At 46.0% G+C, this 27,713-nt stretch overlaps 1 protein-coding gene and 1 non-coding gene across 3 annotated transcripts in view; one reads left to right on the plus strand and one right to left on the minus strand.

The window, feature by feature from the left end:
• Sufu (SUFU negative regulator of hedgehog signaling) overlaps positions 1-27,713 on the minus strand; it is a 98,098-nt gene that overhangs the window by 45,322 nt on the left and 25,063 nt on the right. For both annotated transcript variants that reach the window (XM_057779293.1, XM_057779292.1), the window contains exon 3: positions 20,879-21,015. In XM_057779293.1, the coding sequence (XP_057635276.1) occupies positions 20,879-21,015 (137 nt within the window). The remainder of the gene's footprint in view (positions 1-20,878; positions 21,016-27,713) is intronic.
• On the plus strand, positions 25,121-25,226 carry LOC130880869 (U6 spliceosomal RNA). Its single transcript, XR_009057664.1, has one exon. It is a non-coding gene; the product is annotated as a U6 spliceosomal RNA (small nuclear RNA).

The raw sequence follows: 27,713 nt of genomic DNA on the forward strand, positions 1-27,713 counted from the left end.
GCCAACCTGCGGCTCTAGGGCCAACATACTCCCCTGAGCGTATGTGTGGTCAAGACTGCAGAAGGCATTACTGAATTAGAGGAGTTGACCAGAAAGTCGAAGCTTGTTATGAATGTTTAGAGTGTGACACTAACAGAACCTTCCAGGGAAAGGCAGGGTCTGCAGTGGCTGAGAAACAGTCTTTCTTAACAATGAAAGAGCCTTGGTCACAGTTTTCAAGCTACGGACAAAGCCACAAAGGGCTCATTCTTGAGTCCGGCCTGGTCTTTATGCCCTGGACGCTTGGCCCTATTCTGTGGGAAGCCCCACAGGTCTCTGCACTAACCTTCAGAGCCTGCCCCAGGAAGCTCAGGCCCTTCAGAGGGGTTTTCAAATGTTAATAAAGCCTTGGTCAGAGGTGCAGCTGTCCAGCCAGAGGTTAGAGGGGCTCTTTCCCTCTCTGGTTCCCTAAGTCTCCTCACCCAGAGGAACTGGAAATCCTTGGGGGTCTGTAAAAGGCCATCCCTAGTGGGGGGCTGGGAAGTGGTTTTCCATCTCTTCCTTCCTGTGAGCCCCCAGGGTACATGAAAGACCCCCATCAGGCCCCAGAGTTCAGTCTTCCTGAATGCTGTACACTCAGGGCAGCAGAGAGCCTGGAGCATGTTCCAGTCAGTGCCATCCCCTGCTTGGAAGGAAGCCCCTTAATCCACAGCATGTTCGTCAGTAACAACTTCTGGCGAAACCTCCTAAAACTCTGTGTGTGCTTGCATATATGTGTGTATGCTTGTGCTATGTATGATTTCTGTATGTGTGTATTTGTGTATGTGTACATACTTGCAAGCCTAGTGTTGAATGGGTGTGGAAACACTCATGGGCACCTCAAATTGACCCTCACTCCATCCTTACCTCCCCAGAGTCCAGCTTTAGTTACAGTGGTCTGAAGCCTGACCAGCCAGCCAGGATGTAACAAATTAACAAAATCTAGGGAAATGGGTTGCAAGAGGGTATTGTTTGAAAAAATAATAAGCCCTGCCTTTGAAACACTGAAAAAAATGAATGCATTCTCCAAGGGTTCCTAATTTATCCCAACCCTGGAGCAGGATGAGAGGGCTGCCTGTATTCTATGGAAAAGTACAGTACCACTGGTCTACACAGAGAAAGTAGACCTTCCTACCCCTACACACACACTCAGCCCTCGGAAGTAAGGTGTTCACAGGGCGGAGAAGACAGCGTTCCTTCTGGGGTTTGTATGTCCAAAGCAAATGTTCCTTCAAGTTCTGTTTTGAGAAGCCTAGGATAATCATGAGCTTTCCAGGGACAGAAACAAAGCAAGAAAATGGAAGAAGGGCCAACAAGCCTGATGAACCTACATGGTAGAGAAAAAAGCAACTCCCAAATTGTTATCTGACTTCTGTGTGTGCTGTGCAGGTCACACGATACTAGACTACTCACCTCCACGCACTCACTCACACACTCGCATACACACACACACATACCATACACACATTGTGTAGGATAGTTGTTTACACTGTGTGAAGATGTGTCACTGTGATTGGTTTAATAAAGAGCTGAATGGCCAATAGCTAGGTAGGAGAGGTTAGGTGGGATTTCTGGGCAGAGAGAGGAGGTCAGGAGATGAATCTAGGTGCTCGGATTTTGCCAGCAAGACATGGAGGGAGTCAGAAGTACAGAATGGAGGAGGGGTGAAGAGCTACGTGATAAAACACAGATTAATAGAAACGGGTTAAGTTATAAAAGCTAGTTGGAAATAAGTCTCCATGTCATTATTTGGGGGCTGGTGGTCCAAAGGAAGTCTAACAAGAAAGTCCAACTACACATACACACACACACACCACTCAACATGCACACACACATGAACACACACACTCTTGTGTCAGGCATCAAGTCTGTGGGTACTGTACAGAGGAAGAAAATGGGAGGAGGCACACAACGGACTGAAGACTCAGCCTGGAGATGCTGAGGTAAAGCTGCTCATGGCACAGCAACCATAGTCTCTCAAGAAAGGGTCTTGACATTTTCTCGTTTGTTCCTACAGTGCTGTGCTGGGGAACCAAAGCCAGGGCCTTGGATGTGCCAGGCAGGCACTGTGCCACAGAGCTGAACTCCCAACTTATCCTCTCTTGCTGTGGTGTTCACAGATCACAGTGCCAGTCAAGGCCCAGGTGTCCTTTCTCCAGACTCAGGGTGGGGGTTCTGAAGGGGCTCATGATCCCAGACTGTTGAGTGCAATTAGGAGGCATTCCATCTATGGAAGAGCCAGAGTGAAACCCAACACATGGAGAGAGTCTAAACTGCCAGCTCCATCCGTTCATGGCCCAAGCTGCGGCTGCAGCTGTTGGGGACAGCGAATGGAGCCGGGTCCAGAGAAGGTCTCCTTTGAAATAGGGCGAGAGCTCCCCACGTGCGCTGCAGTCCACTGAGGTGCAGACATACAGGTTGGGACAAGCATGGTGACTTCCCAGAGGTGGCTGAATTAACCAGGCCCGCCTGAGGCAGTGAAGGAATAAAGTTCAAAGGCAATCCTCTTGGCTCTGCCTTACTGGGTCCTGACTCGGTCCCCAGGCTGCCCCCACTGCATTTCTCCATAATCCCATCCCAAGTTTGGCATCACAGGCAGGGACATTGTCCCTACTCTAAGCCACACTGGGAGAGAAGTGAAATGCACATACCTAGTTTCCTGCCAGAAGTAAAGCACCCACGGAGCTTTAGGAGGCCACAGTGGTTTCTGCAGCCCTTCATACACCCATGCAGTGCTTACATCAGCTGCAGACAGGGTGACCCAGCACTAATCCTAAGGGTACCATATGTGGCCCAGTGTCCTAAGACCCCTTCCTCCAGTCAGCCTCCACCTCCACCTGGCATGCAGCACTAACCCATCAAGAGGGAACAGCAGACTCTCCTCTTGCTGGGGAAAATCAGACTAACCCTGACTCTCAAGGACATCAAATACAGCTCTGAGTGAGAGCTTCAACAGGAGCCTGCACGTCTCTGCCTGCCCCACCCCCATCCCCAAGCTCCAGTCAAGAGCTCTGTTGTGCAGCAAGGCTTACATCAGAAACCAAGAGCGCAGACAACAGGGATGACGCACACATCACACAGGAGTGAGATCAAAGTGCGTCCTAGGGAATTAGCTCCCCTTTTAACACTCGACCTTCTCCCGCTGGGAGAGGAAACGATGGGACACTCTGGAGCTTTGAAGCTTCAGCTGTACAGACCTGCACCCTGCCTTTCTACACAAGTGCACATACAGAAGCCCTACGAACAGAGAAGGGCTAAGGTAGAGCCGTTCTTTAAGAGACAAAAACAAAGCCAGGCAGTGGTGGAGCACGCCTTTAATCCCAGCACTAGGGAAGCAGAGGCAGGCCTGATCTACAGAGCAAGCTCCAGGATAGTCAGAGCTGCACACAGAGAAACCCTGTCTCAAAAAACAAAAACAAACAAACAAACAAACAAAAACCCCAACCAAACAAAAACAAAAAAGAAAAGAAAGGAAGAAAGGAAGGAAAAAAGGAAGGAGAACAATGCTGGTGGTGGTGGTGCACACTTTTAATCTCAGCACTTGGGAGGCAGAGGCAGGAGGATCTGTGGGAATTCGTGTGGTCAAAGGGCTTTGTGTTTAAAGGACCAAGTCGTCATAGCTGAGCTGCTGCAGGTGGGAGCCTGTTATAAAGTTCTTCCACCTGCTCAAGTGGTAGAAGAATTTCCTTTTCCAACCCTACCAGATCCTTTGAAAATTCTGAAACTCGAAAAATTCATTTGAGTGTGGTTCCCAACTAGTTCTGCCTGATATTAATTTGGCTAAATGTGATTGCAAGACTCTGAGTAGAAATGAATATGAATTCACACGACCAAGAAGGACGGGCAGGAGTGCAAGACTGTAATCCCAGCACTCAGGAGGCAGACACAGAAAAACTGAAAATTGAGACCCTTTTACAAAACCAAAAGAAAAGCAAGACGAAACATTCAAGGTATTCCTTCTAGGTTTTGCCTGGCATCAAAAGGAGCTGGGAAAGATCACAAATCTAACCAAGGGAGGTACAAGGTTGTTCCTCTAGGAATGTTGTGAAGCACCTCTCACTCGGCCGGAGCACACCTTTAATACAGGCACTTAAAAGACAGGGGCAGGGGGGTCTTTTGAGTTTGAGGCCAGCCTGGTCTACAAAATGAGTTCCAGTCTAGCCAAGGTTACACAATATAGACCCTGTCTCAAAAACAAAAAACTAAAACCTTTCTCACTCTCTGTGTTACTTTCTCTTGATCAAAGCCACAGTTACAGAGAGAGGACAAAGAAAATCCCTTTCATAGTCTAGGAAGCTAAGTACCTGAAATTGTGAGTCACAGCAAGAGGCCTGTGCCCAAAGTAAGTCTCTAGGGCTAGCAGAGATAGACCCTGGGTTCCTGAACTCCCTGTGGGTCAGGCAGGACACCTCAATCTCCTCACTGCTGAAAGAGCTCACAGATCCCCTAACCACAGCCCATGGCTATTCCTCGTAAAACCCCATTGATTTCATCCACTAGATGTTTTGTCTGTCCATTAAAAATACAAGCCCTAGCTGGGCAGTGGTAGTGCCCACCTTAAATCCCAGCACTCGGGAGGCAGAGGCAGGCAGATCTTTGAGTTTGAAGTCAGCCTGGTCTATAGAGCAAGTTCCAGGCTCCAAAGCTACACAGAGAGAAATTTTGTCTCAAAACAAACAAAATCCCAAATAAAACAAAACAACAACAAAAACCAAGGTCTAAGACTGGAGAGATGGATGGCTCAGTGGTTAAAAGCACTGGCTACCCTTCCCAAGGACCTGGGTTCAATTCCCAGCACCCACATCTGGAGGTTCACACTTGCCTATAACTCCAGCTGTAGTTATGATGATGACTCTGGTACTCACGCGCATTTACCCACACCGCCTCACACATAATTGAAAGTAAGAAAAAGAAAAGAAGCTGGGTTGTGCTAGGTGTGAAAGCACACCTGGAACTCTAGCACTCAGGAGGCTGAAACAGGAAGACCACGGGGTCAGGTACAGAGAGTTTCAGATCACTCTTGGTTGCAAAGACCCCCTGTCAAAATAAGTAAGATAAATAAAAATCCAGAAAACCAAACAGCCACTGGGTCAGTCATCTAAATAGCCAAATCAGGCAAGTCCATACTGTAATGGTAAAACGCTGTGGCGCAGTTCCCAAGGGTTGGCAGCGGGTCCCATGCAGGGAGCCCCATGGGAAACTAATAGGCACACCATACAGAGAAAGTGGTTATAATTTATTTAGTAGGTTATGGAGGAGAAAAGGGAGAAGGGGGAAGAGGAGAGAAAGAAGCAAAGAGAAAAGGGGGGGAGGGAGAAGAGAGGAGAAGCCACCTTTCCAGGGGAGAGACAGAAAAGAGAGTGGAAGGAAGATCCGCTTGCCTTGGCTTCACTCACAGGACACTGCCCAGACTTTACCAGGGCAGTGTCTGAGGTGAATCTACTTACTGCCTCCTAAGGCCTAGTCATGTAAGGAGATGTTCCCAGGCCCTGATAAGCAGCTAACAATTTTCTAGTTGAATTCCATTAAGGGGGGAGGGGGCCTTGAACTTACAGAGATCTGCCTGCCTCTGCCAAAGCCCAGCCCATTTTTTTCTTTTTTAAATACAGAAATGCAAACCCTTTGCCATAGAGCGAGACCGTAGATGTTTTTACGCACTGCTGTGGGTCAGAGCCCCACACTCTGCCAGCCCCTCCTTTAAACGGGGGTATCTCCAGTTTGCCACTCTGGCCATTCTATACCACTGCACAGCTCAGAGAAGCTGTCAGTCTGCAAGCAGTCCTTGTCTGGATCCACTCTCCTTTACCAACATGCTGTGTAGAAAATGGTGCCCAGAAGGGGCTGCTGGGTCACAGACAGCATACAAAGGTGTATGGTAAAGTCCAGATCCTAGCTGTCTGTACGGCTGGTCCTGGTACTTCCAGATAAAGGAAAGTGAGGAAGGATAAGCAATTCTATGTGACCTGACTGTAGGAAGAGGCAATAAGAATACTAGTGATAATATTGGTGCTTTGGCCAGACTCCTTGCCAGGACCAGGGTGGGAAGCATGGCTTGTTGAGATCCAGTATGTTTAGCCTGTAAGTCTCCAGCCTCAGAGAACTTTCTTAATATTGGGATGGAGCCAGCTTTGAAGTCTTAAAACTTGGCAGACTCCTGTGACTCTCGTGAACTTTAGAGGTGATACAGTATCTCCTTGGAGCCTGGGCTCCTGCAGGTGGAAGTGCGGCAGTAGCAGGAGACAGCAGCGCCAAGGCTTGTGCGTTCCTTCTTAAAGGACAGTTGGGCATAGGCACCAAACTGCACAACGGCAGAACCACGTAACCTGGCAACCCACTTTAGGAATTTGTCCTCAGCTAAGGGGGCATAGCTGCAAGTTGCACATACATGTTCCTTGCAGAGTATTTAACCTGGGGGGCAGGGTGGGCGGCTGAAAGCACATCAGGAGAGGGGTCTGCCATTCTACTTCCATGCTAGGAAGCACTACACCCTGGCTGTCACAAACACTGCCATGGAGCTGTATTTATTCAGCTCCAAAGACGTCAAGCTGGATGCTGTGGTGCAGCTGTTATCCCAGCACTCAGGAGGCTGAGGAAGGGGGATTGCAGAGTTTGAGGCCATAGGCTCCGGAATAACTTTCAGGCCAGCCTCAGCTACACAGCGATATTCTAAAAATAAAAACCATCAAAGACTTCCGAGGTGATGCTGGGTGTAGAAGGTATGTCATCATTTACAGTACTCAGTAAAGCCATCCAATCAGTTCCTGTTAGAGACATGCTCAGAGGTTGACACAAATCAAGTGGCCATTCCGGGGCCGAGTGCTGGACGACATCTCTTCTTCATATTCAGTCACACAGTCCTCACAGTCATCCGAAGACTCCAAGCACAGAAGTACAGCAACGACGGCATTTCTTCTGTGGGCCCTTCTCAGCTGTGCCTACCTTTTTTTAAAAACACTCATTGATTTGTGTGTATGTACATGAGATACAGACACACACACACACACACACACACACACAGAGAGAACACGCTGTGAGAGTCAGAGGACATGTGAGGAGCTGGTTCTCTCCTTGTGGGTCCTGAGCATCTAACTCAAGCTTGGCATCAGCACCTTCCCCATCTTGCCAGTTCCACTTTCCTATGAGGATGAGTAATCAAATTCCTGTTTCTTTTTGCTTTTTCTGGGCTGGGATCCAGTTCAGGCCTTGAAATCATATTTTCTTTCTTTCTTTCCTTCCTTTCTTTGGGGGAAGAGGTTCTGAGACAGGGTTTCTCTGTGTAGTCCTGGCTCTTCTGGAACTCACATTGTAGACCAGGCTGGCCTTGAACTTACAGAGATCTGCCTGCCTCTGCCATTGCCCAGCCCATTTTTTCTTTTTTAAACACAAAAATGTAACTCTACCTATTTTCCTAAGACTTGCTTTTTTCATGTTTCTAGTATCACCTGGATATTTTAGCAGTAGTGAAAACAACAATCAAGTCACATTCAGGAAGTTAAAGAGCTCCAGCTAAGACAGACATTAACAAGTGTGGTCTGAGATAAAGGACAAACTTCGGAGGTTCAGGTATCTATTCTTGCTCAGCAGGGGAGGACCCAGATGTTCCCAGGTGACAGACAGCACCCTGTTCTCCTAAAGTATCAAATCTAAACCAGGTCTGCTTAGAGTAGGTGGGCCCAGAGCTCAGAACAGAGTGGCACCCTAGGAATGTGCTGTCCGGGACTACTGTCACCAAGCAGAAAAAGGTCCCTGTAGTGGCTGTGGAGTCCAGCTGGTCTCAGTGCTTTGAACTCCTGGGCTCAAGTGATCCTACTCCCTTGGCTGCCTGAGTAGCTGGAACAGCATGTATGCCATCATCTCTCTGGAGGGGCACCAAGCACCTTCTTCCTCTCTGGTTGAGTTTCCTAGAAAGGGCTTTGTGTTAAGTCAGAAATGCTGCTGGAACCTCATGAGAACTCTGGAGGGCCAGGCTCATACCTGCCACTGGGTCTGGCCCCTAAGGCCATAAGAAAGGCTTGATTAGCTGTGGGATCCACTTCCAGGGATCTCAGGCAGCGCTGTGACTGGCTTAGAGGTGCCAGTCATTTCCTACTGAGAGGGCTGAAAGAATGGATCAGGCCAGCAGCTGTTCCTTTGATTTTGTTTAAGTTATCTGTTTGTCTTTTCTTTTTTAAAAGTTTTTTTAATTTATTTATTTTTATGTGCATTGGTGTTTTGCCTACATTTATGTCCATGTGAGGGTGTAACATCCCCAAGAACTGGAATTACAGACAGCTGTGAGCCACCACGTAGGTGCGGAGAATTGAACCTGGGTCCCTGGAAGAGCAGTTAGTGCTCTTAACCCCTGAGGCATCTCTTCAGCCCTTGTTTTTTTCAATAACAAATCTCATCTCTGTAGAAAATTTTGATATGGCAGGTAGAAGAAAGGAAGCAGCAATGAGTCCTAGTGCAACTCAACACACATCACTACCCTCTCCAGTCATTCACACATCCACGATGAGGACACACTGTTAGCAGAATCGGAACCCACCGAGTTTCAGTACTGGGCTTTCTTTCCATTTATTTCTCTTTAAAGAGTGTTTCCAAGCTGTGTGTGCAGTAACACACACCTGTAATCCTAGTATTCAGGAGGTAGAGGCAGGGGGATCAGGAGCTCAAAATCATCTTTGACTACACAGTGAGTTTGATGCCAGTCTGTGTTATAGGAGACCCTGTCTCAAAAACCCAAATAAGCAACAACACTAATATTTGTGTGTGTGTGTGCCAGGCAGTGCACCAGGAGTTGCCCATATCTAAAACTGTGTTCCTTAGATGAAGGAAACATTGTGGGGAAGTACGGCTCTGACCTAAGGTTCTCTGCATGTCACCTGGTTGACCTGGGATTTGAACCCAGGAAGCCTGACACTTGGGGCCCTGCAACACTATTCCTCAGTCCTCACTAAACCCATGGTCAGGATCATCAAAGTCAACCAAACAGACACAAATGAATTTAAATAATAAATCAACCTATGGTAAGTGGTCAGAAACCTGGCTCTAGCACCCCAACTCTCCAGCCATGCTTTCTTCTGGCCAGTGGTCTCCAGTGCCCACTGCAGGGAGCCTCCCTAAACCACAGGTGACTTAAACAGAGGAGCCACATTTAGATTGACAGTTAAGCAATTAAGACTCCACAGGACACCAGAGAAGAGAGACCCAGCCTGAGGGTAAATTATCCCAGTTTAAGGTCTGGTAAACAGCTTCTTTGTACTAAAGCTCCCAGGGGTTCTCCAGGCCTGTGAGTAGGATACAGACCTAGGAAGCCAAAGGAATTTGCCCCAAGCCTGTTGCAGCCAGCAGGAGGTGCGTTCTCTCCCTCCTTAGCTGAGCACTAGGCTGGTTACAGGGCCCCTTTGGTAGTGGCTGGGACGCAGAAGGCAGCTAAGGCGATTCTATCCTCAGAGTCTCTGCAACCTCAGACTCCAGGCAGTCACCTCTGCATTTTGGTATAATCAGAGTGGAAGGCATTTTCCAAGTGAAAAGTCAGGCTTTCCGGAGAGCGGCCAGATACTAAGTATTTGTGCATTTCACAGGACATGTACTGATTTTTTGTTTATGAGGATTTGAAGCCAGGCCCTCACATTTGTGAAACAAGTGCTCTATCACTGAGCTACACCCCACCCTCAACCACTTAACCCCGCTGTCATGGCAGAGTAACTGCATGGCAGGGGCAAGGAACACAGTACTCCAGGGCAGTCTCCTGTACAGGGCAGGTGGCCAGCAGAATTTGGCCTGTTGGCTGTACTTACCAACCCTGCTCTGTCTTCCCTAAAAATGCTTAGATTTATTAGTTCAGGCTAAACCACTTAGACTTTGGAGCACAGGCTCATTTCTGAGGACTGACCTGTTTTCCTTCTGTGGGTAGGAATGCAATCTTTCAGCTATTAATCTAAAATCCTGGGAAATGCAGAGAAAGTGTTTTGACTTGCAGTTGGTCAGTATTACTAACAGATGAAAGGGAAAATATTTTACAGATCCATAGCAACCAGAAAAGAGGATAAATCAGCCAAAGGGGGGAAAATGTCAGGAAAATGAAAAAGACTAGAAGGAAGAAAAATGATGCTAACACAAGATGGCAGCCCCATTTGGCTTTGGTTAGCTGACTGGGGCGTCGAGGGCAGCTTATCTAAATCAGGAAGCAGAGGGCTCCAGCTCTCCTGGGTAAGAGCATCTTTCAGAATTCCCTTGAGGCCCAGGCAGTAATGCACACAGCATGGGGGATGCTAGGGAGCTAGCAGGGAGGTTGAGCATCTGCGGCAGGCAATGTCTTCCTGAGCTAAGGTTCCCGAGGACACGGATGGCAGAGCAAGATATCGGCAGGTGATGGCTCAGCTTTAACCCTGAACAGCATCAGCACCTTCTGGGGAAGAACTACTCTTGAAGGCAAGGAAGAGGCTGGAGAGATGGCTCCATGGTTAAGAGCACTGGCTGCTCTTCCATAGGACCTGGGTTGTTTCCAGCACTCACATGGCAGCTCACAACCGTATGTAACTCAGTCCAGAGGACCTGACACTTCTGCTGGCCTCCTACTCAGCATGCACGAGATGATGCACTTACAAATGTAGCAAAATACTCATACACAGAAAACAAAATGTTTAATAAAACCAAAATGTGCAGAGGCAGGCAGATCTCTTTGAGTTCAAGGCCAGCCTGGTGTGTAGACCAAGTTCTAGAACAGCCAGAACTGTTTCACTGAGAAACCTGTCTCAAAAAATAAACAAAACAAAACAAAACAAAAAACCCCAAACCAAAATGCAGGTACCTCAAATCCACGCACATCTTACTAAAAGGAAGGAAGTTTTCATTCTTTAAGCTCCTCCTTTGCCCTCTCTCTCCTTAAAAGGATTTGCAGCTTTCCACTGCCCAGAGGTAGATCCAGACCCAGTCCTGACTGGCCTTGAGGCTCAGCACTTTCTTCTCCCCCTCAGCTGGCTGAAGAAGGCTCTTTCCCTCCTCCAGGGACTCACACATGTTGTTTCTCTCTGTCAAAAATGTCCTTCTCTTCCTTCTTGCCTCCAGTCTGTCCTTCACCAATCCTGGGACCTAAAAGGTGCCACACGTCACTGTCTCTGGAGCTCTCTGCTCCTCCCCTGGCTATCTACAGAATCTAGTTCTCATTTGCTCATCTCCAGCCACTGTCTCCATCTTGGGATGGATCCTGTTTCTTTCACTTGGGCTCCCAGGTACACAGAAGGCAGACAAGTAAAGGAGCGCAGAAGAGGAAAAACTGCTCATCTCCCCAGCTCTTCCTCTGGGTCCTTGGAGGCTCAAGAGGCCAGAGCACGTGAAGCAGGGTTCACTAGACGGTCTTGGAGGCACACGCATGGGGCTGCTGAGCCTCAGAGAATTCTGAAGGCCATTATGAGTTTTTTTTTTTTTTTTTTTTTTTTTTGGTTTTTCGAGACAGGGTTTCTCTGTGGCTTTGGAGCCTGTCCTGGAACTAGCTCTTGTAGACCAGGCTGGTCTCGAACTCACAGAGATCCGCCTACCTCTGCCTCCCAAGTGCTGGGATTAAAGGCGTGCGCCACCACCGCCCGGCCATTATGAGTTTTAAAATCAACAATTTTTTATTTTTATTTGGTTTTTCAAGACAAGGTTTCTCTGTGTAGCCCTGGCTGTTCTTGAACTCAGATATCCACCTGCCTTTACCTCCCAAGTGCTGGGATTAAAGGCGTGTACTACCACTGCCCAGAAAACACTATCTATGAGTTTGTTTTTGGTTTTCAGATAGGACTTCATGTAGCCCAGTCTGCCTTTGAACTCACTATAAAGCGAAGATGATCTCGAACTCATGATTCTTCTGCCTCCACCACCAAAGTGCTGGGATTACAGGTGTGTGCATGCCTCGCCCCGGCTACTGCAACTTTTTTTTTTTTTTTTTTGGTTTTTCGAGACAGGGTTTCTCTGTGGTTTTGGAGCCTGTCCTGGAACTAGCTCTTGTAGACCAGGCTGGTCTCGAACTCACAGAGATCCGCCTGCCTCTGCCTCCCAAGTGCTGGGATTAAAGGCGTGTGCCACCACCGCCCGGCTGCAACTTTTTTTTATAAATAGAGAAATGTTTAAAAACCAACCCTGTGGTGCCAGTCTGTCAGTACCACAGACAGTTCAGTTGGTCCCTTGCCCTGATCTGGCAGCTCAGGAAAAGGTCTCTGCTGGAATCACCATTGTCTCCCTATTTGAGTCTGAACTGTCATGGGGTTGCCATTAAACAGCAGCAGGCAAAGGCAATTGAACTTCCACTGTGTCAATTACAAGGGTAGGGACCGTGTTTTTCCTAAAAATTCAAGTGAAGTTGGCCTGGAATTTTTGACTAAGACCCACCCACAGCTGAACTGAGAGCAGATGCTCTGTCCTGCAGAACTACTCAGGAATCAAGTCCTGCAGTACAGGATGGCATGGGGGTGGGGCCTCCTCCTAATGAAACCAGAGGGCAGGGCAAGAGCTGTCACTGGCCATCTGAGAAGAAAGAATAAACTGATCAAAAAGTTAAAAGTGAACGGGAAGGAAGAGAAACTGACTGCAAAATAGGGAAGTCAGAGGTTGAAATGTCTGCTCCTGAGTATTGATGTGCCTACCATGAAAACCTTCCAGACATTCCAAAGGGCTCTGCCAGAGGCTAGATTTGGCTCTAAATCTGCAGGAGCAGGTGAAACGACAGCTGCCCGTCCTACAGCTGGAACGTTTTCTTCCCTCACGACACTTTTGTGCTGTCCCAGGTCCTGACCAGTAGGCAATGTTCCTTGGACTCCAGGCAGGGTTTGCGGCTTTCTAGATAAAGAGTGATAGACACTAAGCTGGGTGGTGGTGGCGCACACCTTTAATCCCAGCACTGGGAGGCAGAGGCAGGAGGATCTCTATGAGTCTGAAGCCAACCTGGTCTACAGAGTGAGTTCCAGGACAGGTTCCAAAGCTACACAGAGAAACCCTGTCTAGAAAAGAAAAGAAAAGAAAAGAAAAGAAAAGAAAAGAAAAGAAAGGAAAAGAAAAGAAAAGAAAGCAGTAGATACTGTTCTGTTCATCTGGGCCCTATTTCCTGCGGCCTTATTCTCTGTGTTGCTATAGCAAAATACATGAGGCTGGATAAACTAATAACACACAGAGGTTTTACTAGGCTCAAGATTGCGACAGTTGGAGGCTCCAAACATCATAGTGTTCTGATTCCAGTGAGGGGCTCCTAGCTTTGTCACACATCTGCAATGCTACCTGAAAGTGAATGTCCCCCTTGGCACCTGTGTCTGAATACTTAGTCCCCAGCTGGTAGCAGCAGGATGCTGGGAACAGGCCTTTAAGAGGTTAAGATGGCAACAAGGCACCACACACTCCTGCTCCGGCTTCCTTGTATATAAACCTCTGGGAGACCATAAGCCGAAACTGACCATTCCTCTCTCTAGCTGCTTCTGTCAAGAACTTTGTTACAGAAACAAGAAAAGTAACAGATACAATGGCAAAGAAACAGGAAGAGACCGCACAAGCAGGAGACCAATGTGTGGCCAGCCTTCCTTTGTAACAGCTTGCTCTCTTGCCGGACAGCACAGAAGGTTCCAGTCCCTTCATGTTGCTCACTACAGACCTGTCTTCAAAGGAAAGACATTGATCGGACCATGGCCACCATCCCTGGACTAGGAGAGAGCCAGCTTAAAAAGGCAGACCAAGTGCTGAGGAAGGCAGAGCAGAGGCCAGAGCTCAGGTCCTCAGCCATAGTGTTGAGAAAGCAACCCAGACAGGATCAGCCCCCCTTCTGGCTGAATCTGCACAAAGTGTCCTCGTCAGGCACTCTAGTCAGAGTGCTGTCCCACTTGTCAGGACATCAAGATGCAAGGAGACAGAATGAAGGGTGCCTGCTCTAACCAATCCTCTTCTGATGACTGACTTCTCTCCCAGTGCACACCACCACTGAACTAAGAGGTGCCTCTAATGCCCCATCAACAACTGATTTTGCCAGTCAGAGCCACAACTACTTTCTCTACCAACAGTTACTCCTTACTTAAGGAATCCCCTTGCCACTCTCTGTAGTTAGAAGTAAGGATGAGGGGGACCTTGCATATAGACCCTGGTACTGTACTTGGACTACTGCTGCCAACAACGGTAGTCAAATGCCCCTGGCAGAACTGATCTGAAACCCTCCCCAGGACTGACATAGAAGCATTGGGAGAAAAAAAAACTTCCACCTGTTGGTCTGCAGACTAATGACTTGGGAGGAGGATTAGTGTTATCATCGTTCCTGACTGATAAAGGCCATTCTGTAATACAAGACAGACGGCACCAAAACCCAGCACCACTGAGTACCCAGATCAGGCGACACCTGAAACCCTGCGTGTTCCTGTTACATGAGCCAAATAAAGTCAGGAGGAAGGCTTTGCCATCTACAGAAGCTCCTTCCCTGGCCACACTTGTTTCTGCTGCCCTTTGTCTCTGGCTTAGCTTCCCACCTCTCAGCAAACCTTCCAGTGGGTTGGCCAGAGATGAGTTAAGGGCCCATCTGAGTTACTCTGAAGCAAACTTCAGAGGCTACCTACTGTGGTCTGATGGCCCTGTGAAGACAATTGCTGCCCCCTGCTCTACACACACCAGAGTTCATTTCTCTTTCCTTTGCTTGCCACTGACCTGGCACTAAATCTGCCTGATATTTAATCCAGAAAAGCAGGTCTCAACACTCACTTGACTATACTGCTCAGCATGTCTTCACATGCAACCAGGTGGGGAAGAGGTGGGTCACTCTGTATGAAGTTGATGGGTTTAGAGTGGACAGAACAGAGGCAAGTCTACCTGACAGAATTCTGATATCATTTATTCATGTAAATATATCTGTGGACATATCAAGCAAAGAACACACAATTCTGTGTACTATGATCATGTGTGACCCTGTAGAGTGTATCACACAGGGGTTAGAGACAGCTACAAGCCACAGGAGGGGTTCTCTCTGAAGCTGAGAAAGTTCCACTCTGAAAGCCTAAGCAGCCTAAATCCAATCTAAAGAGCAGCTAATCATACTATAGAGCGTCTGCATCAACGTTTACTTTACGGCCCCACTAAACCATGCTGACTCCATTGCATTTAGAACAGGGCTTCCAAGGCAAGTACCCAAATCAACAACATAAAATCAGGAAACAGTCTGGCATGATGGCACATATCTTTGATCCCAGTATCTAGGAGGCAGAGGCAGGTAAATCTATGTGAGTTTGAGGTCAGTCTGGTCTACAGAGTGAATTCCAGGACAGCCAGGGCTACATAGTGAGACCCTGTCTCAAACAAAACAAAACAAAAACCTCAGAGCAACATCTCATCCAAGTTGGGTTTATAATGTAAAACACAAATTAAATAATTGTATTTGTATGACTACTGCTGATTTTCTACATTAGTGCAAGATAATGCACCAAATGTCCACTGTCTGCTGAGGCAGGCATCTGACAGACACAAGCAAGACATTAGCAAACAAACACACCACCACAACCTGGCAAACCAGTTTGCTGATCCACATAGTTTTTCTTTTCTTTCTTCTTTCTTTCCTTCTTTCTCTTTCTTTCTTTCTCTTTCTTTCTTTCTCTTTCTTTCTTCTTTCTTTCTTCTTTCTCTTTCTTTCTTTCTTTCTTTCTTCTTTCTTCTTTTTCCTTTCTTCTTTCTTTCCTTCTTTCTTTCTTTTTCTTTCTTCCTTTCTTTCTTTCTTTCTTTCTTTCTTTTTCTTTCTTTCTTTCTTTCTTTCTTTCTTTCTTTCTTTTGATACAGGGTTTCTCTGTGTAACAGTCACGGCTGTCCTGGAACTTGTTCTGTAGACCAGGCTGGCCTCAAACTCACAGAGATCCACCTGCCTCTACCTCCCAAGAGCTGGGATTAAAGGTGTGCACCACCACCTCCTGATTCCATACGGTCTTTTTTTTTTTTTGGTTTTTCGAGACAGGGTTTCTCTGTGGCTTTGGAGCCTGTCCTGGAACTAGCTCTTGTAGACCAGGCTGGTCTCGAACTCACAGAGATCCGCCTGCCTCTGCCTCCCGAGTGCTGGGATTAAAGGCGTGCGCCACCACCGCCTGGCCCATACGGTCTTAAGATCACAGGCCTGTAAGACCAAATAAATATGGCAGACAACAAAAATGAGAGGATAAAGGTGCTGGGAATTCAGGGAGGAAGAGTGGTGATGGCACCATCAGGCACATGTGGAGATTCTGGAGGACTAGCTTATTTCTTGATTTGGGTGTTAGTTATGTGAGTCTGTTCAGTTTGTGAAAATTCATCACACTACACAGATACATATGCACTTTGTACACAGATTTTTTTCATAAATAGAAAGTTAAAAGAAAAGGCTGGATGCTGTGGCACACACCTGTAGATTCCAGCACTTGGAGGAGGAGGCGGATCTCAGGCTTGCTGGCCAGCAGTCTCCTGTGAACCACAACCATTGAGCTGGGGGCTCTAGAAATGGCTCAGCAGTTACGAGTACTTGCTGTTCTTACAAAGAACTCAGATTTGATTTCTTTTTTTTTTTTTTAATATTTATTTATTTATTATGTATACAATATTCTGTCTACATGTGTGCCTACAGGCCAGAAGAGGGCACCAGACCTCATTACAGATGGTTGTGAGCCACCATGTGGTTGCTGGGAATTGAACTCAGGACCTTTGGAAGAGCAGGCAATGCTCTTAACCGCTGAGCCATCTCTCCAGCCCCTCAGATTTGATTTCTAACACTGACATGGTAGCTTACAACAGCCTGTCACTCCTGATGCCATCTTCTGGCCTCTGAAGGCACCAGGCACACATGTGGTACAGACACACATGGTACACATACATACATGCAGACATTCACACATACACGTAAAATAAAAACAAGTCATCAAATATATACGGCAGATAGTTCCTGAAGAACTATAACCAAAGTTGTTCTCTAACCTCCACACACATGTAGCTGCAGACACAACACAAATGCTTTAAAAAAATAAAAGATATATATTTAAGAGGATTTTGGAGATTTTATAAATGCTTTTTTTTCACCAAGCTCCATTTTCCAAGAACTGCAGACTATCATCCTACTGAGCATTAGTGTTGTCCAACACTGAGTGAGCCATCATAGAGCAGAGTGGTCACGTGAACCAGCAGCACTTAGCCACATGGATGATTTTCAAGTTTCTCATTGTACAGCCTGTGACATCAGGTAGACCAGACGTCCACAGAGTTCTTGTCAACACAAAAATGTACTTCATTCATTACCTGGGCTCAAATCCTGCCTTCACACCTATAAGATTTGTGATCTTGAACGTGTTACTAACCTTCTCGATGTTGTCTTCTGCAACTGTAAGGCTGACATGGCCCTGTGATCCATCCCAGTATGAAAGAGAAAAAAAAAAAAGTACTTAAACTGAGCATAGTAGCCTAGCACTCAAGAAACTAAGGCAGAAAAAGGTCGAGTACTCGGTCTAGGTTACACAGAGTTTGCCTCTAAACACAAAATAAAACAAAACAAAAGCAAAAACCAATACCAGGTGCTACCTTTTGTGTGTCAGAGGCACACAAGGTACACCAACAGCTCAGCTCTTGTCCTCACTACCTTAGTCCTCACTGCCTTAGTCTCAATCAGGGACCATTGTGTTCTCATCACTTTCCTGTATTTTAATAACTTACTACTCTGTAAAATTCCAAAACAAACTTAATGTAGACTTATTGAACTATTTATTTGGTTGGTTTTTTTGTTTGTTTGTTTGTTTGTTTCATTTTGTTTTGAGGTAGAGTTTCACTATACCAAGCTGGCCTTCAGCTCAGAGTCTCCCTACCTCTGTCTCCTTGGTGCCAGAATTACAGTTGTGATCTACCACTACCCGATTTACCTATTACTTAACTAGTACAACGGTGTCATAGAAAATCTGGAAAATAGAAAGTAGGTATTATACTTTAAAAGTGAAGTTGGGCTGGAGAGATGGCTCAGAGGTTAAGAGCACTGACTGCTCTTCCAAAGATCCTGAGTTCAGTTCCCAGCAACCACATGGTGGCTCTCAACCATTTGTAATGAGATCTGGGGCCCTCTTCTGGTATTGCAAGCAGAATATTGTACACATACAAATAAATAAATCTCTTTTTTTAAGAGAGAGAGAGAGGTCACCCTGTTGTTCTGAAGTGCCTGATTGCTCTGCAGGCATAGCTGACAGCAGTTACACTGGAGAAGCTGAGAGGGGCCACTGGTGCAGAAGGGACTTGAGAGCACACAGTTGTCAACACACACTTAGAAAGAGCCACAACTTTTGGTACAAAAGTTTCCGGTTCTACAGGGAAGTCAGAAGGTGTAATATGAATATCCAGATACCCTAATCACAATAACACTTCACGCTTGCTTTCTCCCACATATCTTACTTTTTTGCTGAACCATTTAGCATTATCTATAGGCATTCCAAACTTTGTCTCCCCAGAATGAAGACAAAGTTCTATATAAGCACAATACCACAGCCACACGGGGATGCTGCAGTGACAGTTCCTAACAGACAGTTCCCATTCACATCTTCACAGCCACATGAGGATGCTGCAGTGACAGTTCCTAACAGACAGTTCCCATTCACATCTTCACAGCCACACGGGGATGCTGCAGTGACAGTTCCTAACAGACAGTTCCCATTCACATCTTCACAGCCACACGGGGATGCTGCAGTGACAGTTCCTAACAGACAGTTCACATTCACATCTTCACAGCCAGCTTACAGACGACATTTTTCTCCCAGGTTGAGTCAAGGAGCAAACACAGCATGTAAACCACCAAGTTTCCTTAAATTGGAGACAGTCCTAGCTGGGCAGAATCCAGGAAGCGGCACTGTGGAATGGTCCGCAGTATGGCCACGTTTGTCTGTAACTTACTGGGATCGAGGTTCAACCTTTTGGGAAGTGCTCTTCAGCTGTCTTCTCATACTTGGCTTGCACATGGACAGCATGTACAGAGAGACACAAAGTACCACTTGGCTGTACGTGCTGCAGAGCTTCATCTCAGCTGTGGAGACATCTGCTCAGACCTTTCTTTGTCAGAAGAGTCTCTCTCTCTCAAATGTATTTATTTTTGTTTTACATATATGAGTATTTTGCCTGTACATACGTCTGTCTGTGCATCCATGAGTAGAAGCCCATGGAAGCTAGAAAAGGAGTTGGATCCCCTGGAACTTTGAGTTACAGGAGGTTGTGAGCTACTATGTGTGTGCTGGGAACTGGACCCAAGTCCTCCGTAAGAACAACCACTAAGCCATCTCTCTAGTCCCTCCTTTTCCTCCTATCAATAAATAAGTAATCTGTAGAGCGATTCTTTGAGTTCCTGTCTCCTAACAACTTATTTCCTGAGGATGAAGGTGCATGCCATGGCACACGCATGGAGGCCTGAGGATGAAGGTGCATGCCGTGGCACACGCATGGAAGCCTGAGGATGAAGGTGCATGCCATGGCACACATGGAGAACAATTTGAGGAGTTGGTTCTCTCCATTATCTGGGTTCCAGGGATCAAGCCAGGGCTCAGCAGGCTCCTCTTTTTTTTTTTTTAATTACATTTATTTGTGTATATGTGTGTGGGCACATGTGCCCTGGCATATATGTGGAGGTCAGAGGACAACTTGAAGGAGTGAGTTCTCTCCTTCTACCATAGGGATCCCAGGAATCCAACTCAGGTGGTCAGGGTAGCAGCAAGCACCTTTACCTATTGAACCATTTCCCCAGTCTCAACATCCTTTTTAATCACTTGAGGATTGAGAGTTCAAGGCCAACTTGGGCTATATATAAAGACCCTCTGTGCCCCCACCAAAAAAAGACAAAATAAAACAGTCACTAATACGAATCTGATTTGTATTATAATGTTAAGATTACTTCACATTAGAAATTACTAGTATTTTGTAACATTTACTTTACATTTCCCTAAGCAGGGACAAAAATGAATGTTTTAACAAGCAGTGGAGTACCACCTCATCTTTAGAGCCTCTGTTCCCACAGCAGATCAAATTCTACATCAAAGACAAATCTATTTTCAAAGTTAGACCTGATGGCGCAGGCCTGAATCGGGCTAAAGAGTGAGTTCAAGGTCAGCCTGGACAACTTAATGAGAACCCGTCTTGGAATTAAAATAAAGTATTGGATACACATCAGTTTCAGAGCACTCGACTTTATGTGCAAGACCCAGCTCCAATCCCTATGTCTTACATTCTCTATCTCACCTAGGTGCAGGTATGAACCTGTCATCCTAGCTCTTGGAGGCTAGCGAAGTGTCATTTCAAGCTCATCAAGGCCATTATGTAGAGTAAGGAAAGGATGGAGAGGGAAGGAGGCCATACACCAAATCAAAGATAAAAATCTAGGTCACATAACTAGCCACAGAGAGATATTCTGGAGCTATGAAGCCTTCATAGGCTGGAGGGTGCTGGCAGAATGAGCTAAAAAGTAAGACCATTCCCAGCACAAAGACTTTACCCAAGATCCATTGTAGCAGTCCCCAGTGGGCACTAGGAGCAAAGGACAATCTCTTAGAGGGCATCTGAATAATCTAACTTGGTTCTGATTTTAGCATCCCTCCACCCTGTGAAGGAAAGGAACAAGTTCCAGTCTCTATCATTCGCCCAGGCTGAGCCAAGATTAGCCTATGTGCCTGAGGCCTCGAAACAGACATGGAGACAGTCAGGCCACTGGGCACAGGGAACAGGCTAGTTATGACAGACAGCGACAAAGCCTGAGGGCATCAGGACACTGGCACAGTCTCTGCCTAGGTCCACATAGTTCCCCACCCACAAAAGGACTCTGCAGACATCAAAATACACCTGTAAGCTCTCAACGCCCACCAGACTGACAGTCACAGGACCAAAACAGCAGCAGCCTCTGGGCTATTACCTGACTGGAAGACATATCGAGCCAGGCCCTGCATCAGCTCTGCTGGCCATGTTGGTGGGGCAGACTCTCCAGTTTCTCTCTTCAGACGAAATGTCAATTCAAAGCCAAAACCACTTGGTCCATCTGTTCCTGTAAACCTGAAAGGAGAAAAACACTTTCAGTTTAACTAGCACAGGATAAAGTTCTACAGTTTTTGTGTGGTGGTCATCACAAGATTTCCTCAACCTAAAGGGAATGCCAGGGTAAAGAAGTCTCTCCAAAGCTTGCTTTACCCTCCAGTGAGCTGCAGGGATACATGTACGATGTCAGCCCAGCCAAACTCCTACACTGGAACTCTTGAGTTATAAGTTCCAGATTTTGTGGTTCTAGGACATTCCTTTTATATGACAGAAGAAACACTACTGAAATCTTCCTTATGCTCCTCTCTTATTCAGACTGCTAATGAGTACCCACTGAGTTTGCTAAGGACACATATCCTATGATCCAACAGTGTGGCTGTGTGCTCTGGGAAGACATGGCCTTCTACTCCACCTCCAGGGACACTATGCCTAGCTGTACTGAGTGGCTTCTTAAGTCACAGGTCCCACTCTCTTCCTAAGGTCAGTCCCCATACCTATCAGTGAGTGCCACCTTCTCTAACCTTCCATGAGTATCCCCCTCAGTCACTGAACCCCAAAGGACAACAGTGCAAGTCTCAGCTGAGTCCCTGAGACAGGTTACTACCAGAGAGGGCAGCAATGTCTACTCAAGAGCAGAACTTGGCTGGGGGAGTGCCACACCTACTCAGGTGAGGGAGGTATCTAAGGAGGAGTCCCCAAGAGCTCCACAAAGTTTGCCAGGATGAGAAGGGTTAAGAGTTAAAATATGTTCATCATGTAATTTTCAGTAATTATATCTTGTACAAACATGAACCACAATGATTATACACATGTAAACTCAAGCCATAAAACTAAAATGACAGCCAACACTTTCCTTCTACATCTTGAGAGCTGAAAACGCCATCAGTGTCCAACCCCGGAACCCCTCAGAGCATCTTCTTTTGTCAACGTCCCCAAGAGGCTAGCATGGGAGACTGGGCAGAAAGACACTGACTGGAGTCCCAGCTTTTGCTTTGTGTGCTCAGCAGATCAGTCTCCAGGCGCCACTCCAGGAGAGAGTACCTCTGAGGAGCCGCACTTCCAACTGAAAACGCATCCTTAGACATCGTTGCAGTCACCTGCAACTGCATCTAAGGATGTGCGCACGTGCAGTCTGCTTGTTTTTCTGGTTTCCAGGTGGGAAGCGGAATCTATTTAGAGGGCACACATGGATTCCTGGGGACAAGGCTAGAAACTGCTTAAAGTGACACTATTTAGACTATTTGTTTCCTTGATGAATTACTCTGTTCGGTCAGTCTGTACAGAGTCTGTGGGAACAGCTACATTAAGGAAGAAAGCTGCCTCCCAGAGGTCGCAGGTTTGGAAGTGTGTGGAAATCCAGAGCTCTGTGAGATTGACTTTAAAGCTCTGTAAAAGACTGGGGCATGGTGGTGAGCAGCCTTTAATCCTAGCACTGAAGAGGCAGAGGCAGGTAAATTCGAGGCCAGCTGGTTTACACAGTGAGTTCTAGGTTAGCCAGAGCTACACAGTGAGACCCTGTCTCAAAAATCAACAACAAAACTCTACACAGGGACGTGGGTCACTAGGGCAAAAGGAAGATCTCAGGCAGCCACCAATTAGAGACAGCTTTGTAAGATGCATTAGACCATTGTTCCAGGGCTTTCATCTTGGGCCAAGGAAAATACATGATTTCTAACCGCAAAAACTTGAGAAACAGACTAAAAGGAACATATGCGTTAGAGACCGCACAAGGGCGAGGATCCACAGGCACAGAGAGAAGCCACTGCACCATTTGCACTCACACCACATCTCACTGAGCAGAGCTCTATGCACACACATGCAGGAGTATGCATTCATGCACACACACATGTGCACACCATCTGTCTCCACACAGGGTGCTTTCTAAGCCAGCTCTGTGGTGGGCAGGCCAGCTCTCACTTGGCTGAGGAGGAGGGGCAGAGCCAGCCGGATGGTTCCCACCTGTGTTTGATTACCACCCACCAGGATGGCTGGACACAACCTCAACACTCTGAAACATGAATTTGGAATGGCCCAGCCTTAGGATAAACACATGACTTGGGCCTGTCAGATTTCTTTTTCAAAGAAGGCTGTCCAGGCAATAACAGCCAAGCTACAAAATCATTTGGTGTTTAAAGTTCCCCAAAGGGGACTGGCTTGGTCTGGACCACTTCATACAAAGGTCTTTCCTGCCAAGGAGGGTTTGCCTAACCAGAGAATGGACCCACTCCAAAGGAACAGCTGTCTTCCATGTCTTCTAGGATGAAATATGAGAGCAATGAGACATGTTCGTTCTCTCTCTCTCTCTCTCTCTCTCACACACACACACACACACACATTCATGCCCCCCCAACTCACATATACTTATGTACCCCCCCCACTATATATATATACATGCAAAAAAGTTTATAAAGTAAAAATGTTATAGTGATTTAAGGTTAATTAATTATTGAAGAAAATGGTTTTTGGAGATTGAGTGTGGCCTACGTGTCAGTGTTTATAAAGTCTGTAGTAGTGCATCACAATGTCCCGGGCCTCACACTAACCACAGACTCAGCTAGACAAGCTCTAATCCTGGAACTGCCATTCACAGCGAGTGTCCTATGTAGTCATAACTTTTTTTTTTTTCACAAGCTGGGCAGTGATGGCACATACCTGAAATCCCAGTACTAGAGGCAGAGGCAGGCAGATCTCTGTTCAAGTTTAAGGCCAGCCCAGTCTACCTAGAAGGTTCCACAGTCAGAGCTAAACAAAGAAACTGTGTCTCAGAACAAACAAACAAAAAAGATTTATTCACTCTGTGTGTGTGTGCATATGTATGGGGACATCAAGGAACTGCATGCCCCGGCACAAATGTGGCCATCAAAGAACATTTTGAGGAGCTGGTTCTCTCCTCCCGCCATGAGGATCCAGGAGAGCAAACTCAGGCTGTCGGGCTTTCAGGTGTCACCTATCTACCGAGCCTCCTAACAGCCCTGCTGCAAACCTTTATGCCATATCAGCTATTATTTACAGTAGCGGTTACTAGTTCTGGGAACTCACCAGAAGGGAATAATCTTGTATTTGGAAAAAAGGCTTTGGCATAAACATATCCAGTAGTATTTATAAAAAAAAAAAAATCCCAGTGTTCTATAAGTAGGGGCTTATATAAGTTTCTGGTGCTTAGCAGGGCTAGCAAGAAACAGACTGATTTGTGTGAACTCTGAGAAGCAAAGGGCCCTCTGTGCCCCTACCTGGTGAGGTGGAACCAGGTGACATCCAACCATACACTAGAGCCTCATAAAGTCAAATGGTCATGAGAGTGGAACGTCTGGGCATGGCTGGTGACAATGCAGCTGCTAAAGAAACATGGGTGTTTTCAAAAACTGAAACAATTACTGCAATGAAGCAGGAATTTCATGTCTGGGTATCTACACAAAAGCCTGAAAATAGGGTCTTGAAAACCCTGTTGACAGCAGCATTATTCACAACTGTGCTGGGGGAGTCACAAACAGCAGAGGCAATCCAAAAGCCTGCTGCCAAGGCGAGTAAACAGAAATGTGCAGATATAAAACAGTCAACCATTCAGCCTTCAAACAGGATGTAGTGGCATATTCCTATATTCCCAGAATTTGGGAAATGGAAGCAGGAGTATCAACAATTCAAGACCACCCTCAGCTATATAGTGATCCTTGAGGCCAGCCTGGGTTGTAGAAAACCCTGTCTCAAACACAAGCACACACACACACACACACACAAATCTGACAATATGAGTGAATCTTGAAGGTATCACGCTAAGTGGAACAAGCTCAACACAAAGGAGCAACCTTGCAAGCACCCACTCAGATGGGGCAACTGGAATAGTTAGACACAAAATACAACTGTGGCTTCTAGGTGTTGGGAGATGATGTGGGATTTTGGGATAGCATCCCAAAGGCTGAAGGAGTTCCCACAGCAGGGAGACATGGAGAATAAGAACTATTATTCTGAATAGGTCTAGTTTCAACTGGGAAGACCAAAACGTTCTAGAAACTGAAGGTGATAATGGCTGTACACTAATGTAAAAACCTATACCTAAACATTGTGGCAATGGCAATTCATATCATGAATATTTTACCAAAAGTGAATGGGCATTAAAACAAATTAAGTGCTCGCTTCGACAGCACATCTCCTAAAACTGGAGCGATACAGAGAAGATTAGCATGGCCCTGCGCAGGGACAACACGCAAATTCGTGAAGCGTTCGTAGTTTTAGTAGGACTGAGCCAGCAACCTGGGCCAGATCAGGCCTGAGGCAGTGAACTCCACAGGAGCAGGTACAGGGGAACAACTGCTGAGCGAGTGGGCCAGAGCCAGAGACCACTGTGGTTCCAGATGTGAATCTGGGACCTTCAAGGGAGTAGACCTGAGCCAGGACCCCTGTGGGTCTGGGCGTGAGTCTAGGACCTCTGAGGAACTAGGCCTGAGCCAGGATCTCTGCAGGTCTGGGCGTGAGGATATGATAGTTTACAAAAACGACCCCAAAAATTCTACAGCTCATAAACACAGTAATATAGAAGGATACAAGATTAATTCAAAAAAAAATCAGTAGCCCTCCTGTACACATATGATAAATGGGCTGAGAAAGAAATCAGAGAAACATCACCCTTCACAATAGCCATAAATAGCATAAAATATCTGGGAGTAACTCTAACCAAACAAGTGGAAGACTTGTATGACAAGGACTTTAAATCTTTGAAGAAATTAAAGAAGACACAAGAAAGTGAAATGATCTTCCATGCTCTTGGGTAGGCAGAATTAACATAGTAAAAATGCAAAAGCAATCTACAGATTCAATGCAATGCCCATCAAAATCCCAGCAAAATTCTTCACAGACCTCGAAAGACCAGTACTCAACTTCATATGGAATAGCAAAAAAATCCAGGATAGCCAAAACAATCCTGTACAATAAAAGAACTTCTGGAGGCATCACAAGCCCTGACTTCAAACTCTACAACAGAGCTACAGTACTGAAAACAGCCTGGTGTTGGCATAAGAACAGACAGGAGGACCAATGGAATTGAACTGAAGACCCGGATATTAATCCATACACTTCCGAACACCTGATTTTTGACAAAGAAGCAAAAAAATATCAAATGAAAAAAGAAAGCATATTTAACAAATGGTGCTGGCATAACTGGATATCAACATGTAGAAGAAAGAAAATAGACCCATGCACAAAATTCAAGTCCAAATGGATCAAAGACCTCAACATAAAGTCACACTGAACCTCATAAAAGAGGAAGTGGGAAATACACTTGAGTGCATTGGCACTGGGAACCACTTCCTAAATATAACCCAGGTAGCACAGACACTGAGAGAAACAATTAATAAATGGGACCTCCTAAAATGGAAAAGCTTCTGTATTGCAAAGGACACTATCAACAAGACAAAATGACAGCCCACAGAAAGAAAAAAGATCTTCACCAAACCCAAATCAGAAAGAGGTCTGGTCTCCAAAATATACAAAGAACTCCAGAAAGTGGTCATCAAAAGAACAAATAATCGCCGGGCGATGGTGGCGCACGCCTTTAATCCCAGCACTCGGGAGGCAGAGGCAGGTGGATCTCTGTGAGTTGGAGACCAGCCTGGTCTACAAGAGCTAGTTCCAGGACAGGCTCCAAAGTCAGAGAGAAACCCTGTCTCGAAAAACCAAAAAAAAAAAAAAGAACAAATAATCCAATAAAAAAAAATGGAGTACAGACCTAAACAGAGAACTCTCAACGGAGGACTCTCAAATGGCTGAAAGACACTTAAGAAAATGTTCAACATCGTTAGTCATCAGAGAAACGCAAATCAAAACAACTCTGAGATTCCATCTTACACCTGTAAGAATGGCCAAGATCAAAAACACTGATGACAACTTATGCTGGAGAGGTTGTGGGGTAAAGGGAACACTTCTGCATTGCTGGTGGTATTGCAAGCTGGTACAGCCCCTTTGGATGTCAGTGTGGTGGTTTCTCAGAAAATTAGGAAACAACCTTCCTCAAGACCCAGCAATACCACTTTTGGGTATGTATCCAAAAGATGTTCAATCATGCCACAAGGATATGTGTTCAACTAAATCATAGCAGCATTGTTTGTCATAGCCAGAACCTAGAAACAACCTAAATGCCCCTCGACCTAAGAATGAATAAGGAAAATGTGGTACACTAACACAATGGAGTACTACACAGCAGAAAAAATAACATCTTGAATTTTGCAGGCAAATGGGTGAAGCTAGAAAATATCATTTTGAATGAGGTAACCCAGACTCAGAAAGACAATTATCACATGTACTCACTCATAAATGGTTTTTAAACATAAAGAAAACCAGCCTACAAATAACAATCCCAGAGAACCTAGACAACAATAAGGACCCTAAGAGAGACTTACATAGATCTGATCTACATGGGAAGTAGCAACAGACAAAATCTCCTGAGTAAATTGGGAACATGGGGACCTTAGGAGAGGATTGAAGAGAAGGGGAGAGGCAGGGAGGGGAACAGAGAAAAATGTAGAGCTCAATAAAAATCAATAAAATTAAAAAACAAAAATTTTAAAATCCATGAAGCAAAAGCTAACAAAAATTATCAAAAATACCTGTAGTTGGATGCAGGAAGATGAGTTTCAGGAAAATAAAGGCCGAGGGCGAGGTGCACACCATATCCTAGCACTTAGAAGGCTAAGGGGCTATGTGTAGGCTCCTATCTCAAAAGTCAA

This window comes from Chionomys nivalis, chromosome 8, assembly GCF_950005125.1.
Source record: "Chionomys nivalis chromosome 8, mChiNiv1.1, whole genome shotgun sequence".
NCBI lineage: Eukaryota > Metazoa > Chordata > Mammalia > Rodentia > Cricetidae > Chionomys > Chionomys nivalis.